Here is an 18,326-nt window from a genome sequence, read left to right as displayed (position 1 = left end):
TCCCCCTGAAATACAGTCCCTTCCAACAATTCTTCCTCCTTCTTTCACTCTTTTGTTCTGTCCTCAGACTCATCTACATGGGGCTCATTTGTTTAAGATACAATTGTAAAAAGCTAAAAAAGCCTTTTTTTAAAAAAAAAAAAAAAACCCCCCCCCCCCTGCTTCCCCCCAATTTAGGTTTAAACAAGTATTTCTTAACCAAAGGGTCAGGACCCTTTTGGCAAGACTACTGCAGAGCAGAACTCAATGCTTCATTCACTGCACATCCTTCTCTGAAAGGGCAAATGCCCTCTGTCATCTTCCTGTAACAGATGCTCTCTAAGCTATACATGTCCCTCGTTGTTACCATACAACATGTCACCTTCTGACATCCTTTATGGAGAGGGTAAGAAACCAAACGTAGATAAACATTTAACTCAATTTTTCTTTTCCTAACTAGGCTGGTGTGCACACACAAAAATAATTATCTGCAAAATTGTTACAAGAGTAAGTAGGCCAGCCTGAATTTCCCTTTGGACTAGATTAACTAAATTAGTGCTTCAAAAATAAACCACATATTTAACTAAACTGGCACAGTTTTATATGATTCAGCAAGTCTGTCTTGTGGGGACACCTTCACCTTAGAAAGTGATCCTGCAATGACAAAACACTGAGCATGGTATTTAGTGGGGCTGTCTTACAGGCATGCGGGCAACGGTGCTCCTGACGCCCAGACATTTGCAGGACTGAGTTTGAAGCTTGCATTTTGGTTCCAGAAGGTTTTTTGGTCACAAAGAATATGAAGCTCTGCAAGCTCTGATGTTTGTCAGCAGACTGTGGAGGAGCTGGTGGGTGTGATGGCAATTTCACCAACACCTTCAAGTGATGCCAAGCTAAATTCTGGGCTGCAGTGTAAGTCATTACAGAGCAGGAGCTGAAGAAATAAAGGACCAAATCATTGCTCTCTTGGCTAGAATTACATTTCCTCCAAGCCACCAAGTCCTTTCCTTTCCCAATTAAACACAAAAATATACAAACCTTTAAAATGTAACCAGGGTTGCAAAGGTCAGCTCTGCTCACATCAGCACCACAGGCATTACATTAAAAAAACCCACCATGAACAATATTTTTTTGCTTAGTGAAAACAGCAGGGACAAAACAGTGCTAATGAGGATTATTATTCTTATGCACATTGGTAGGCTTTTTATCTTCACACATGAATGTCTTCTCCACTAAAATAAAATTTCTTGACACATATGGTACACTAATTGTTGTCCCAGCTCTAAGGGCTATCTACCTTACAGCAATTCCACTTGTGGAAAAGAGCTGGTTGGTTTTTTTGTGGTTTTCCCCCACTCTCCTGCCTTTTTTTTTTCTTTTTCTTTTTTTTTTTTTTACATTTCTATTTCAGCATATGTTAAAACCTGTACCTGAAAGAGATAACATGATTAATAAAAAAATGCTAATGTCTTCATGATACAGGATCTCTGCGCCTTGCACTTTTGAATTATAAAGTTTTATGGTTCCTGACAAACCCTGCACACTTTGGTTCAAACACACACACAGTCATTTTCACAAAAGTTTCTATCATGGTACAAATTTGTTTAATTCATTGCATACAAACCCAGGTGTGTTTGTGTATTCAGGTATGCAGTTATATATTGCTCATAGGCTTAAGTACAGGTACAGCCAGAACCCAAGTCACTACACAGCTGGAAACATTGCAAAACACCGAAAGACGATTAGAAAAAAAAAATCACAAGGGGAATCAAGAAGAGACAATTGTGGATGGTAAAGTGTCAAAACCATTGGTCTGAACTTCACAGCGAAAATTTCTAAGTGCAAAGTGAAAAGATGCTTAAAATCTGCTATCAAAAACATGACCATGAATTATCAGTGTCAGGAAACCCATGTGAAGAAGGCTTCACAAAACATCTGTTAAAGGAAAAATTGGCCTGTCCCTATCCGCACAGGAAAAGAGAATGAAAAAGCCTGAAGTATTAAGTGGTCTCGCTGCACAGCCTGAAGGCCAACAAGCACTGGCTCTGATGGACCAAGGCTTAAGAGGTAATTGTGGCGTGAAGGGCCCTCTGTGGAGAACTCGCTGCTGCTCGCCATTACGCTCAAGAGTCTGTCAAGCCTCGTGGTCCAGATGCTCTCGGTTGGCAAGGAAAAAATGAGCAAGGAGGAAGCTTCAAGATGCCACAGCAAAACAACAGTCCTCTGGGATAACCAACGCAGAAGGCTCTCCATGAACACAGCTATACCTTCATACTGGTAACTCTATGGACACATGCAGAGAGAGGTATGGGATAGTGATGTGCAGAGGAGCAACACTTGTGTAACCACCATCCTGCCAACAAAACTCCGCATTTTATTTACACAGCTCATAGCTACAACACGCTGTAAACGGAGCCTCCCAGGCATTTACAAGGATAGAAAATTAAAACTGCAGTTTGGTCAGAAATATTAAAAAGCCTCGGTGGTTCCATGAAGCCAACAGTCCCCGATGGAGGCTGAACTGGCAATTCCTTCCTGGGTTTCCATTGGAAAAAGATTAGAAGCACATTAGATATAATATACCCATATGCTTTGTTTTGCTTGCGTTTTGTTTTGCCTTTTAAGAAAAGAAGAACGAGATAGAAACTTCCCCTCCAGAATATTAAAAGTAACAAATTTTAAAAAATTATTAACAAACACTAACCTCAGATCATTAGCCAACCTGGCAACAGACCAGAGACAATTTATAGCCGACGTGCAACATCAGCTTTCATCCAGAAATGCTAATTTCAGTAAAATGAATAGTGTGTGGGCTTTTCATACTGCTTTGCATTTGGCTCTTCACAGCCCTGTTTAAAGCCTGGGAACCGGCCATATAGTTAAACTGCACAGATGTTCAACAATCTGTACTTGTGTTAATTACCCTAATGTGAGCAGAAACTCAACAGATCCTTGCTAATGAAGGAGAAAGTTTTCCAGTGTGACTACCGTATGTTTCATTGTCATTGTATTACCAAGCTTCTCCCCCTCCTTCCTCTGCCCCCCCCCAACTCCTATTCTTTCCATCTCCTTTGCATTCACATCACCCTCCTACCTCAGCATGCATGAATTGGACCAACTAATGACTGTGTATTCGCAACATGGCAGACACCATTAGGCTGATCGGAGGTGCGGCTGCTGAATTTTAACAGGCAATTTTAAACAAGGTAAGAAAAGCAGATTCATCATGCTCCCGATTCTCTCATCCCCACCCATCTGCCATGCTTCTGCCCTTGCAACAGCTCAAAAACGCTCGCCAAGTGCAAATACACTTCCTCCTCTATAAAACACAGACGTGTACAAAGCAATGCAAATAGATGTTGCTGGGCAATTACCGGAGATGGAAGCGGGAGAGTTGGGTGCATCTGGGAGGACAGACTAACAAGATGGCTCAGAAGCAAGGCTGGAGCACGGGCATGGGGAGGGAGCGCGCCGCCCTGCCTCGGCGGGAGGTATGGCAGTGAAAGGGGCTGTGGGTGGGTGATCCTGTCTGCTGCTCCCCTCTCCAGAAGTGAGAGCTGATGATTTCACTGTGGGAACCACAAGAGCAGCAGCTCTACGCTCAGCCGAGCACAGGAGGGTAAGACAGGGTTTCTCAAGGGCATGATGGGAAAGAGCAAGGCAATGCCAGCAGCAATGAACCAATACTGCTGCACAACTTAACCCGGCATTAAAACACACTCGACCTCCAAAGAACTGCTTCTCCCACTGAGGATCTCGCTTTCTCTTCCAGGATCTCCCTGCTCCTTGCTGCCAGTCATCACCTCCAGCTACTTCTCCCAAAGCAACCTGCTGGGCAAGCAGAAGGCAAAGGGGGACGGGGAAGGGCAATTGACTTGCACCTCGTTAAGCCCCAGGTGACCTCTGAATGATACCAGCCCTGGCTTAAGCCAGAGTTCACATCTCCCAGGTGCCACCACTTCAGTCAGGCCAGTCGTCACCAGCAAATTGTATTACAATGACCCTCCTGGGAACAAATGTACTCGCTGTGCTTGACTTGACTGGCAGACTCCCCTCTATGGAGGAAGGTTTGGGGAAGCAGCCAACTTGGCTCATTTATTGCATCCACCCTGCTAGCTCAGCCTCCTCTGTTGTTCATAGAACCACCAACTTGCAAACTCAGAGACTGAGTAGCAGCTGCTGATCCAGGGAGCTCAGCCACACCACCACACATTTCATCCACATCGTTCCACACGCTCCACTCAGGACAGGACACTTGCTTCCAGCTGTCCACACACAAAAGCTTGAGTTTCCTCTCAAAACCCTTGTTCTCCATGAATTAAGGAGAGATGGAGAGAAAGATCACACAAAAAGGTGGGGAAAGGATCTGGCATAACCCAGAAAAAGTTGAAAATTATTTAGAGAGCACTTGGCTCTTTTCTCCTACCTCTTCATCATTAGTACTGGAAGCAACACAGCTGTCTAATGGCAACTTCAGGCACCCATGGGCCAGCGAAGCGACATTTTCCACACTTAAATAACACTGAGCTGATTTAATTACTGCACTTAATAGTAACAAAAGATGTCTCAATTTGATCTTCAAACAGCCCTCCAAGATCAAAACACAGCTGGCTGGATAACAAGATGGCCTAGGCCAGCAAACAAGTAGGTCCAATTTATTCAAGAGCTGCATCCACTCCTCACTATGAAAGGCCAAGGAACTCTTGTGTGTCGAATGAATCAAAGAAAGCAGCACTCCTGTCACCTCCCTCCCTTCCCACCCCCCTTTTGTTACACAGAAAAAAAAATAAAAAGGCAGCTGATTCACGGGTAAAGAAATGCAACATGATAAAAGAACAAATGATGATGTTTGCGAGAGAAAGAAAAGAAGAAAGAACCAAGATTTAACAGGTTTTGTTTTTATAATCCTTCAAGATTATTAGGAATGAATGAATCAGATTAAAATCACATGGGGACAAAGGAAGGTCTCTAACTCTTTTGTTTTTCTTTCCATACTGGACAGAAAGAGACAGCTCATTAAGGAAAGCCCTCAAGACAGCTACAGTGAGGAACAACAGAAGTGTCTGTTAGCTGTGTCTAGCCAAGAAAAAGTTGGGAAAAATTAACCATTTACTTCTAACATTTTCTAATTGTTCATACTGAGTTGTGATTGTTACTTTTTGCAAACTGTTCTGGGAAGCATCCCTCTCTAGAGCAGCTTTCAACACACATTCCCGCTGACACCATGGCTGGGTTTCTCCAGGCACCTTCAAGGAATTTATAAGTTTTTGCACATTCCATTACAGCTACACACGGAAAAGTTAAAGCAAATCATTCAACCACTGCAATATTTCTGCTATCCCCAGAGCGACAGAGAAGCCTAAATAAACTTTCATGTTGTACATAGGATGCAGCTTTCCAACTCCCCCTCCCAACTACTGATAGTAACATGAGGAGCACACAGCTCACTTTTTGGATCTAAGTTCTACTAGTATTAATTACAAACTAGTTCGATAGAAATCAGTTTGTTGAGCCTCATGGGATTACTTTGTATTGACAACAGTCTGTGGGATATTGTTGCTGAAAGCTTAGAAGGTTTTTTTCTAATAATTTTTCCTAATACAATTAGGTAACTTAAATGTTCCAATTTTCTTGGAGCCCTGGATCATGTTTTATGGTTTCTTTGGTTTTTGTTTTTCATTATATACAGAGCTCACTCCATCAACAGCAGTTCTTAAACAACAGATGATGTCATCGGCCACTGCACCATGAATTTGGAAGACTGAGGACAAAGGGGAATTTGCTACAACTCTGGTGACTCTCCCTGGAGTGTGACACAATAGAGGAAGATGATGTCCATGTCTACAACGATCAGGGTCAGACAATCCAGCGGTTTGCTCAAATACCCTGGCAGGCATGAGACATCTAACCAGAGAACCACAGACTCACTGAAGTGTGAGGGATGACTTTGAGAGGTCATCTGGCTCAACATCCTGCTCAAACATGGCTGACTTCCATGACTCTGGATAGACCTGTACTTTGTGGTGCAAAAACACCCTTTGCAACAAGCTGTTGAAGTAGTACTCGTTGCTTCAATTTACAATACAACCTGCGTACTGATCTGTCTTCAAGCTCAGAGAACAGACCTTCGTACCTCAAACTAGCCAGCTTCAGACATCTGAAGAGCAATTGGGAACAAAATTTCCCATCTCTCTGCCAAAATGGTTTAATTTAAGCAGGGTTGAACCTTGGTTTAAAACCACTTTCCCAATTGGTTTAAGTTCTAGATCAGCAACAAGAGATCTTCAGAAGGTACTCATTGCTGAAGCTCGAGCAAGTGCATGTTGCCAGTTTGGATGTTTGTTTAAGTAAGTGACAAAGATGGGGGACCAAAAGCAATTCCCTTAACTAGAATTCACAAGTGCAACCAACTAGAAAATCTCCCACCTGCTTGTGAGGAAGGAGTGAGACTTTCTCAAAAACTGAATGACGGCTCTGCTCAATGCCCAGCAGTACGTACAAAGCGTCAAGTGTGAAATCCTGACCCCACTGCAGTCAGCAGCAAAATTCCCATAGATTTCCTCAGGGCCAGGATGTTCAAACCTGTTCAGACAATTCATGAACCACCATTTCAAGGGCACACCTTTGCATGAGATTCCCAAGGGCCTTTTGAGTTTTGACTTAAATGCCTGGATTATTTTTACAATTCCAGTTATGGGTTCTTTGTTCGCAGGGAGTTAAGCAATACAAAGACATGGCGAGAGAACAATAGAGGTATTACCATGCATGATTTGTCTTAAAAAAAATTCTCTTTCTTTTCATGAAGTTATAGATCCAATTTCAGTCTTTATTATCACTTTGCCATGTGAGAAAGTGGTTCTTAATTTTAATAAAGGAAGGGAGCTTCATATTTCAACAAGAGCTGAAATGCTTCATTCGATACAGGAGGTGGAAAGCTCTTTTGCTAGCAGCTACCGCAGACCAGATTCAGGGAGGGAAAGGGAAGTAAGCTGTCCACACTGAGTAAATAAATCTTGTCTAGAACATACCTAATGGTGGGCAGTAGCCCAAAGGCATCTTGTCCAATGAGGTAATTTCTGCCCCCTCCATTTTAAGGGAAATAAGAGCTTGCTCTGCCAAGCACATGCTAGCATTTCACTTATCACTAAACTCAGGGTCTGAGCATTTATGTCTCCTACTGCAGTCTATACTGCACCACTCAATTAATAATAAAAATATTTCTCAACATGTTAACTGATCTTCAGAACCTTTTGCTAAGATTTCAAAGTAGTTCCCTCTCTCGAATCTACTTTGCCCTTAAAAAGGAGTCTGTGGTATATTTAAGGAGTTTTTCATCTAAAACTTAACTGTATTCTATTTTATGTGAAGAATGACAAGTTTAACCCAATCCATAAACCAAAAGTAAATAACTGCCCCCAATTCACATAGGCCTGTGCAGTTTACCTTTGGAAAAAATGATATTAGAGGCCCACCACTCCCATTTCATGCTACTATATAAATTTTAAAATGGAAATGCTAGTTGTGTTTGGTCAGCCAAAGCTTCGTATCTATTCCAGTTTGAAATGCATTATGGAAATTCCTTTTCTGCCGAAGATGACCAATAGCCCTATTATTTTACAGCCTTTCCCATTAGACCCTGTTTATACTAGTGCTGGAGCCGTAATAGGAAAATCCATCTTTAAACATGGTCCTCACTGGCAAGAAGTAAACATAGTTTTGTAAAATTATTTTTAATATTGTTCCATCTCTGTCTGTTCTGGCAAAGGAAATGAAATTAGCTGTAACCCGAGTACCACAAATCTGGTTTAAACATGGCCCACGTGGCAAGCGGAACAAAGCTTTGATGCCCCACACATGAAGTACCTGATTTCCTTTTGTCCAGTGCAGCATTTGACGCGCCTCTGCACGAGCAGCAGCCCTGCAACAGCAGAGTTGGGAGCAGAGCCCTAAAGCCCCTTCCTGCTCTCAGGGCCCATTTGTTCAATATGAACAAAAGTCAAAGTGAGATAAAGCATTTCACACATTTTTACTTTTTTAAAAAAGGCTGAAAAAGTTAGAGTTTTACAAAGTGAAATATCATCTCCTCTGGTCCAGATATCAACAGGCTCCTGTCAGCCACATGCAATCTCTTCTTTCACTCCTCAACCTTGGCAAGTGCAAGACAACAAAACTGAAGTTAATACAGAGCCCTTTGCAAAGGGCCTAACTCGGGCTGGAGCTACATGGTCATCCAAACAAACAGGACTGTGAACAGTGCCAATATTCTCATTTTCCACTCAAAAACCTCAGGGCACAAGCAGGTGAGATGTCTTGCACAGCAAGGCCATGACATAGAGGAGGCACAGGTCTGCTCTGGATGCCCCAGCCACCAGGACATGCTACCTGGGCGTTTTAGAGCTGCAGGAGTGTTAAGAGGGACAATACGTTATTAACTGCACGTCTTATTCATTGTTATTCATTCCATACTCTGAACCTCATTACAAGGAAAAAAGTAACCCTAAAAACCTGAGAGCCACGTATGGAAGACATTTCTACTGAAATAGTAGTGACAAGAAAATCAGTAAGACACCTTCTGACATATTTCAAGCCAGATCCAAAGAGAGAAATGGAAAAATCAAAGCAGTAGAAGCAACTAACATTTGTATCTTCCAACTCTTGCATACAATTCCCAGCAAAGGGATTTAGCTGTGACGAGCAGGGCTGCAAGATACAGAAGCGAGATACAGTGGTTTTGTGGTTCATTCCAGGTAGACAAGTACAAAATCCCTGCCCTTCTCTCTCCGTGGGCCATTCGTCTTTCACAGGTGATGGAAAGCTGCTCTCCCAGCAGGTGGTCCTGCTCTCGAAGACCTTAATGCTTAATTGCCACCAATCAATTCCAACCTCGATGCTCAGGCTGCTGCTACCCCATCCCCCTTTCCACCCCCGTTCTCTTTACACTGATCGGAGCCCAGGATCCTCTCATGTTACTAAATCAACCTTCGGACACACCACCTAGGAAAAACAAAGAGGCAGCACCAGACACTGCTCCCTGCAGCCAGCGTGATGAGTTGAGGTTACACAAGACCACCAGCCTGAAAAAAAAAAGAAGTCAACTGTGTGTCGCTGTGTGCGCACGTGTGCACACACACATGCCTCCTATTTTATTTTTGTGTTCAACTGGAATTAATCAGGAACGATAAACACTGTTTGTCTCCTGAACGCAGCAGTGGGGGGATGAAATATGCCTCTTAAGCTTATCAGCTTCAGCGCCACTGAAGAGAAAGCTGGCTTCTAAGCCCAGGGATAATGGGCTGTCCTTTCAGGAAGGTATCAGAGGTCTCAGGAGAGGGAGACAGCACAATGGTGTGACCTTCAGCTAATAAAGCCCACCCTAGAGTCCAAAGAAGCTTGGGGAATATTGACAAAAGTTCATATTTACAACAGGCTGGACTCTTTCCAGACACCATTACCTGTTTAGAGAGCTCTGTACGTACACTCACACAGGCTTTTATTCTGCTTCCTCCTTTCTTTCTTTGTTCCCATGCTGGCAAAAAAAAAAAAATTAGCCAGAAAATGGCAATTCCTCCACTAACAAGGCCCCACCAGCACCTTTTTTAATGAAGAGAGTTATTTAAAATTTCAATTTCAACCTCAGCACTACACTCAACTTGAAGGAGATTCAAGGCCTCTTGCAAGGATTCTCAGTGCGTCATCACGCTCATCAGGAAGAAAGCATATGTGTTTTTGTGGAAAATCTGCTGATGTATTTATAATTCTTTAAACAAAAAGGCAGCCAACATATTGTAAAATGAGAAGGTTTGTTTTTTTTTTTCTTTTTTAAATAGGCACTGGCAATCAATGCAGCCCCAGTCAGAAATACAAAACCAAAGCTTTTTCAGGCAGAAACCGATCCCCCCCCCACCAGTCTGCGTTGTGGTTAGCAAAGCGACAGTTTATCCCATAACTAGAGTGCATAGGCATGACTGGAATACAAATAATAAATAATATTTTTAAAACTGTTCATGCAGTGAAAAAAGCCAATCTCAAAACGTAAAAAACAGCTTAAAGCAAAAGTTTCATTTTTCTGTCTCCTAAGGTAGTTCCAAACCAAATATATAAAAATAAAGGTTCGGAGGAAAACTGTTTTCAAGGGTAATTTCACTGAAATCAATATTAAATCTTAAAACATTTAATGGAAATAACATCTTCAGTGACAGAAATGTTTTGACCGCACTTTTCAATCCAGCCATGCCAGTCTGCCATTTTTATTTATCTGCCTCATAATTCACCTTTGCCAACCTGAAACTAATCTTGCTGGGGTTCAAAAGGGATCCAAACACTGGAATAAGTTAGAACTTCTCCCAATAATAGCTTCTAAAAGGTGCCTCTGTATCTTGGCAGGCTCATTTACCATGCTGGTATTTCACAGGCAGGAAGAAGGCTGGACAGACCTCTACAAAGATGACAAATTTCTTGCTTTTGCAGCCTTTGCTTTCCAGAGAAGAACTCGTTTCCACCAACAACTGCTACAGTTATATCAACTACACAGGCTCAAGAGTAGTTTTCCAGTTTCCTGGAGTTTTGGCCCATGCACACATTTTATCTGTTCTCCTTATCCCATCCAGCCATATTCACTGTCAAGAGAGTTCACGTGATTGATTACAGCCTGCTTGAATTCAAAGTAGTAAAATTAGACATTAATGTTGTGCTTAATGTGCTCACACAAACAAGGTCACTGGTTGCATCAAGACTAATAGGAGATGACACACGCTGGGACTGCATGGCCCAGGGGACTGGTAACAGGATGGAAAGTCTGCAGTTTATGGCCACTATTTCAAAACCAAGTCTGATCCTACAGACATCCTACCCCTGTAACGACTGCCCAGCAACACCCAAACTCACAGCCCAAACCCAGGGTAGGAGCCCCCAGTCCCCCATAACCTCATGACACAGGCACTGCTATTGCCTTGACTGCAGACAAGTTTTGACCACTGTCAAGATTAAATACCCTCCATCCTTGTTCCCAAATGTTGTCCCAAATACTTTCATCCCTCCTCTAAAGGTGAGCTAAGAAAATCTATAAACAGTACTGAATTTAGGAGGTGGTTTAAAATACCAGAAAAGTAATATAAAGAATCCTAGAAACCTAATAGAGCCATCAGAAAGATGAAACCATGTTCATCTGGGAAAAGTATCAACTAACTAATCTGTGGGGAAATAACCCACAACCATGATACTCTGCAAGAAAGCTGGAAAATAGAAAGGTATTGGGTTCTTCCAACAGGAACATGTAGCTCTGCTTGGGAAGCTAGAAGAGCCCAGAAAGGTGAAATACCCATCACCAGCCCACCTGAGGGCATGGGGACAGAGAGAAGATTGCTGGAGCAAAGTAAAACACAATTTTTTATGGGTAGGAGAAGGCACTACAACTGATAACATGAAATACTCGGAACCAGTTTCCAAGACCATCTCTCTATGCCCTGTTCCAAGGATGTAAGGCTATGTCTCCTGGCTGCCACCAAGGCCCTGGCTAAGTGCTTTTCATTGCCTAATCTTTAAGTGAGAATTGTTTTATTTATAATGACAGTGAGTTCCTATTGAGAAGCTCCAGCAACAACTGTGTCTGGTTGTAATTTTATACCTGTTTTCCATGGCAGAACTCCCTGGCTCTCAGGAAACCATGGGGTATTAACTGTATCCCAGAGAAACAGGGAGATCCAGGACACGTCTTTGCCACGGTGGATCAGCAACTGCTCCTAACTGCTGCCTTCTTCACTTCCAAATTCCAAACACTCATAAAGTCTTGCTTTTAGGGTAGGATTTTAATAATGAATACCAGAGATAAAAGGTTGAAAAAACAAGCTCTGTCCTGAGAAGGTGTGAATAATCCCACTTGTGGCTGTCCCGGGTGTGCTCTCCTGCACCCTGCCTTTGAGCACTAAACCGAGAAACCTAAATGACCTGCCCATGTTGTTGCAGGACATGATGCAAAACTTTCTTCCTTGAACCAAGAGGTAAAAAAAAAATTCAGGGCTTAAAATTGCAAAGAATTAAGACTTAATATCAGCCAAGACGGCGACTGGATCTCAGAGGCCTGTTTCCCTGTGAATTTCTCCTTGCTGTCGTGATGTGCTCACACTGAAAATTTTCCCTTGAGCAACCGCCTGACTAAAATACAGCACACCCTCACCATAAAGCCCTTTGTTAAAACATCTTTGCCATAAAGCTGCAAAACCTTGGCTCCCAAGTACATTAAATCCTTATAAACCTGCCTTCATTTTAACCGCGCAGTATTTCAAGACACAAAGCGCTTCTTCCGAGAGATAGCACTTTAATGAGGAAAGGGGTAAAATATATAAACCAAACCTCATTAGAGCATAATCTCTAGGAGACAAGCATGCTGTTATAAAAAGGAGCCATAGCAATTGCATTTCACATGGCTTGAAGATTTAATACTTTTAAAGAGCCACTGCTACTTTCAGCCATTGGTGCTGTTTTGTTTTGAACATAATAGAAAGAGACCAGAATTATGGGTCCACTGTCAGCTGTATATTTTACATTCTGTAAATTGTTGCAAATGGTGGATTTAACTCTACTACATGCTCAAAAAATGTAATGTGGATTGGACAGTAAGGGACTACACAAGTTACTGTGTACACTTTTACCTTTAAACCTCTGCATCCTTAAGGGCTGTTGCTTTAAACATGATGATGTAGCACGGACATGGTAAATTACCCAAACTAGATCAGCTTGTTCCTGTTAACAACGAAGTAAAAGAAACCCACCAAAAATCACACTACAGGAAAAATCTAATGTACTGACAGACAAATGCAAGTGATGGATGTAATGCTAATACCACCTGTCAGATAAAACAGAGCAACTGGCACGTCAAAGGGGCTGCAATTGGTTTCCAAAAATGAGAATACTAGATTTTTTTAAAACCTGAAACCCTGTTGCTTTCTACAAAATGTCAAATGGAACACCCTCCCGCAGCCAACTAGAAAAATATTACTGGAAAAAACTGGCCTCCCAAAGAACAAACTATCTATCTATCAAAGCAGAGTCCTGAATTACATTGGTCTGGAAGACTTTTAAACTTAATCCAATAAAAAAGCCATTATTGATTACAGTTCTTCCACATTAGTCTTCCAGTTGTAACTTCTGAAATGAAAGCTTAGCAATGATTAGGTATTTACTACAATCAGTAGAGAAAAATAGTGAAAAAAGATGAGCGTAAAGTTCACCAGAGAGACAACATACTTATGGGTTTTTTGTTTTTGGTTTTTTTTTGGGGGGGGGAACAAAACAAACAGAAACCCCAAATTCCCAAAATAACCCCACCCCAAACCCAACAGCAGCAGGAGGAATGCACTTCATGGCAGCTTTGACTTGAAGCACATATAACACTGACTGATGGATACTGAAAGTGAAGACACCAGTGGAAAATTAAACCCAACCAAGCACTAAAACTGGGACAGTTTTTTTGTGTTTCTTGGTACTACTTTAGAAAGCTATGCAAGAAGGATCAGAATTCCAGTAAATATCATTTTAGCTACTGTCACAGATCTGGGTCAACAGTAGGGTAAAAAGCTGGCACGTAAGTGATGCCTATAACCTGGGTAGGATAAGCATTTCCTCTTATCTCTTTGCTGCAGCTCATAATGAATTAAATTCTGGACTGAAGGGTGCTTGTTCTTCCTGATTACCAGACAGTTCAACACTCACTACATGGCTACAGAGATGGAGTAGCTCTTCTGACTGCAGTTCTCAGAGAGGACATCTGAAGAGAACATAATACACCAACCCTTTTCCTAAATACAAAATCAATACCCTTGCCTTTGGGTCCTGTTTCTGAAATACTTTTACAATCTTCGTGTCTACTGATGTGACTCTTCTTTCCATGTTTACAGCAAAAGGATAACAGATTCCTCCTTCACCATCATCACTCCCTTGTAAGTCACAAGAGACTTTTCCAGCTCTTATCAACTTTGCCACGGGAGAAGACAGCATGCTGGACAAGTCTGAGTCGGCATGTCAGCACACAAATTATCACAGGATGTCTGGCACTAAGGTAACCCAGCCTAGCACGTGCCTTCCCTCAACTGTTCTTTAATATTTTTCTGCTTGACTGTGCAACTAAACCTCAAGGAAGAAGACAGCAGCAAGCAAGTGCACATGCTACTTTCGCTTTACAACCTTCCCACTTCCTCCCTTAACAGCAAAGGGTTTGGGGTGCTAGAAACGAGAAGCCTTATCACAAATGTGTAATGAGACCCTGAGCTCACAGGTTAGCTGACATGGAACTGTTAACAGTGAATTGGCTTGGAGACAGTGAAGAAAAGAAAAAAAAAGAAAAAAGAAAAAAAAAAGGGAGAGAGTGAAAGAGACAGAGACAGCAACCAATTCAGCTGCAAGAAATCAAGCTAAATCAGTCCCAGGTGCCCATGTTGGAGAGACTTGATCTCATACCTTGCTTGTTATCAAGGCACTCCTGATACGAGTCAGCTCCAGTTCCGTTGCGGTCTACAGACAAAACAAAAAGTTTCATTCATATCAAACATAAATATTAGAAACTTCTCAAACGGCAGCCTTGCTGGAGCAACAGGTTACGTGCAAATAGCGCTAGCTCTTTAGGAGGCCAGGACGGTTCGCTGACATAAACCAGGACTTGCTAGGAACAGGCTGCAATGCGCCGACACCAACCCGCTATGAGACACTGGGTTCTGCCCTGGGCTCTCCTGCCAGCCCTGCCCCTCTGTCTCCATGCTGGTGAGGGCACAGGGAGGGGATTACAGCTGCAGCTGCTCTGAATGAGCTCTTTAAGCACATGGAAGATGGAATACTTGGGAGTTAAATCTATCATTGCACTGTCCACTGTAGGCCCTATGAAACCACTGGTTTAAACCAGCAGATCCCAACTATGTTCTGGAAGATTTCCCTGCGGCTTGTGGCACTGTACTCCCTTTTGGTTTTTGGCTGCTACGTCGTATTAAAGACAACTGAAGATACAAGATCATACTTTCCAAATATTACTCTTCCACAGAAGCAATGTTGCTGTAGTTACCACCAGGGTTATTTGATCCAGCAGTGGGAGAGGAGTTGGTCTGTGCCACGAAAATGGGGGAGAAGCTGAGACTCCTGTACTCGTTTGTGCCTCACACAGGGAAGGAACCCAGCAGCTCCCCAACACAGGTGTGATCACACAAGTGGTACTTCACAGCCAGCATGGATATCACCTAACAAAACCCTTCATCTGCATCACAGGTTTAACTAGACCTCATCGGCTGTGTGTAAAAACCATTTAAACTGTAGGTTAGCAGAGTCAGGTTACAGCACAGCTTGGACCTCAAAAGCAAACCAAAGAATGTTCCAGCATGGCTTCTCCTTCTGCTTTACAATTCAGTTAAACCACAAAAAAAAGTCTGTATGGTCCTTGAGAAAAAAATATCAAATACATCTGTAAACCCTGGATAAACTGATGCTCTTTCAGCAGCTTACACACACCTTACACACTGTGCTAATTAAGAGGAATGAATCAGCTGAGTCCATGCGATAGGTGTTGGCATACCCTAAGGGTCCTCAAAAAGTGAATGTTTTGTACATCCTGTGTATAAGAATGCTCATGGTGCTAAAATCAGTCCAAATCATTTGACCAGGTCACCCGTGGCACACACTCCTCCCATACCAACTCCGGTGGCACTGGAGACAGCTCCTCTACCAGAATAGTTTTATCCACGTGGTGAGCACAACTAATAAAAAAAGCCACCGCTGAGGGACTGGGAGTTACCACCCCTTGAGGCTGAGCTGGGCAGACAAGCTATCCAGGAACAGTATTTCAGTCTCACCAGCAAGAGAACCAGCACAATAGCAACATCTTAATGTCTTTCTAAATATGCACTTTAGAGCCAGAAGATTAGAAATAATGTTCACAAGGGAGAAGAGACACGACTGAGAACTCTCCCACCCAGTCACCTGCAAACATCTGTACTTCTGCACCCCAAAAAGTGACTGGTCCCCGAGTATGATGGCTTTCTGGCATTTTTCTCATGTGGCAAGCGCATTCCCACACAAACTGCCCTTCCATCTTTGCTCAACCAACAGCTGGTGATGGCTCCTTGAATGTGCAGAGATCCAGATCAGAGTTAAAAAGCTTCACATTCAGCAACAGTATTTAATGAACAAAGAAGCAAAAATTAAAGTAGCCTCACTGTTTGTGTTGTGTAAATCCCAGATAATAGATCTTCTCCCTAATCCTAATGAGGCCTTCCTATTAAAATCTTTATTAGCTTTCAGCTCTGCAGATTGCCCAAAGGCTCATCAGTTTCCCTATCTCTCAGTACCAAGATCTGCTTTAACTTTTACAAATAGCTCTAAGATATTTCTCAGCTTATCAGCATTGCCAAGCAGCCTGTCTTATCATTACTACGGCAGATAAAATAAATGAGCTCAGGATGATATGAATAATGGCATTTTCTGTAGGCTGGTTTCCCATTACATTTTCAACAGATTGTAGATTTAAACTTCAGCACAGAAGAAAAAAAATAAAAAAGAAGTGGAGGAGGAGGAAGGGTTTTTGGTTTTTTTTTTCTTTCACATTTACCTTCACTGTCTCAGATCATAGGCTGTATTTTTAAACTCACCTGATGCGAGCTAGTAATTAATTTTGAAAGGGAGCAGAAACACCTCAGCTCCGCTTTCTCTGAAGACCAAAAGCACAGTTACTTCTGGGATGTTTTTTCAGCTGCATTTGTTGGAGAGAGGCAAGGGCTAAATTGTGCTCTGCCTAATGAAGCCATCTTCATTAGTTTGCTCCTTTCCCTAGCAGACTAGGAATATCAGTCAGATTGGGAATTGAAATCACGAAAAGCAACAGAACTGCATTGGAATTAAAAGACTAGGCTACAAAGGTCTCCAACGTCTGCTCCGGGCTGATTAGCACGAGGCGCGTGTGGCACCGTTGCGGCACAGAGCAAATTTTACAGCGCACGTCCACGGATAAAGGCAAAGCATTCGCAGGAGACAAGGAAGCTGAACGACTAACACGTCTCTCCCTTTTCACGACAGCGAGCAGGGAGGTCATGTTCTGGCAACCATTTTCTGCCTGGTCCCTGCAGCAATCACTACAGGGTTAAATGCTTTTCCGCTCCCCAAATTCCTAGCCCTGTCACTGTATCAAGGTTATCTATTATTGGCAGTGACAGGTGAAAATTAATCTCCTAATTATTTCTTGCTGCGTAATCTGCACTGAAGAAGTAACATAAAAGGATTACAGTACACCCTCTACGGAAGGCTTTGCCAGAGAGCCAATCATCCAGGGAGATAGAAGGTATGTGGTAAAGAGATATTTATGAAGGATTTCCAACCATTTTGAAGGCAGACTATCCTATAACTTTATAACCTACAGCTTTGGAATAAGGATCTGCTTGGAGGTATCTTAATAGCCTCAACACTTTTTATTGTTGATTATTCCATGGGAAAAACCCCCGAGATTTATACCAAATATGCCCCTGATTCTCTTCTGGTATAGCACTTACTGCAGAAACAGCATCCACATACAGATGTTTTTTACCCTCTGCAGAAACATTATGGCAAACAACGTACGCAGCTTGCTTTAACTCAGGATTAACAATCTCGTTGCTACCTTCCATGGCAATTTAACTGTAACATGCTTTCCACATAAGCCAGGCTGAGTTCTTTCAAAATTAAAAATACTTTGTTTTAAAATCTCATTTTGTAAGCAAGCTTTGGTAACAACATAAACAGACACCTCAAAATGTTGTCTTCATACAAACTCTAACTCTTCTCCTACCACCCACCAGAAAATAAGGTTTGTTTTTATACCATTAAAGAACACACATTTTATTTATCTTTAACTCTTCTGATGCAGCCATATAAGGTACAAATGGATGCTTAGGAGAACCTATTTTTCTATATCCAAGTCAGTGACACCATCCTAATTTAAGTTTACATGAATCAACGACCACAGGTTGCCATTCTTACCATTTAAAATAACATTAGCTACCTTGAGAGAAGCTCTCATGCTGAACCATGCCTGCGAGATGGTTAACACAGGGGTCACTGTCTGGAAAGCTGTGGCAGGGTAACGCGACAGGGCAGCGAGGAAGATCACCACCTCAGCATCACCATCTGCAATCCAGTGCCTCCACCAGTATCAGTCACCTGTACTTTCAGCTTCCTCAATGGTGACCTTTTCTACAGGGTGCAGAAATGTCACTAATTCCTTTATACAAACTCTTAGTGCTTAAATCCAGCACCATTTCCCACTTTTCTGGAAAGCCAACCACCTCTGAAATCAACACGCTGGTCAGCAGTGAGCGGACACTACTCTGGTTTGCGTTTCCAAT

General features: G+C 42.4%; 1 protein-coding gene across 1 annotated transcript in view; it reads right to left on the bottom strand.

The window, feature by feature from the left end:
* Window positions 1–17,041, bottom strand: part of LOC104522127 (fibrosin-1-like protein) — a gene marked incomplete at its 3' end in the record, with an annotated part of 75,871 nt that extends 58,830 nt beyond the window's left edge. The window contains exons 1-2 of the mRNA XM_029084088.1: window positions 16,942–17,041; window positions 14,431–14,484 (exon numbers count right to left, since the gene is read on the bottom strand). Of these exons, the coding sequence (XP_028939921.1) occupies window positions 14,431–14,484; window positions 16,942–17,041 (154 nt within the window). The remainder of the gene's footprint in view (window positions 1–14,430; window positions 14,485–16,941) is intronic.
* Window positions 17,042–18,326: the final 1,285 nt, after the last annotated feature.

Source organism: Antrostomus carolinensis, unplaced genomic scaffold, assembly GCF_000700745.2.
Source record: "Antrostomus carolinensis isolate BGI_N321 unplaced genomic scaffold, ASM70074v2 scaffold14530, whole genome shotgun sequence".
Lineage (NCBI taxonomy): Eukaryota > Metazoa > Chordata > Aves > Caprimulgiformes > Caprimulgidae > Antrostomus > Antrostomus carolinensis.
The sequence above is the reverse complement of the archived record's forward strand: the minus strand, read 5'-3'. Positions and strand labels throughout refer to the sequence as shown.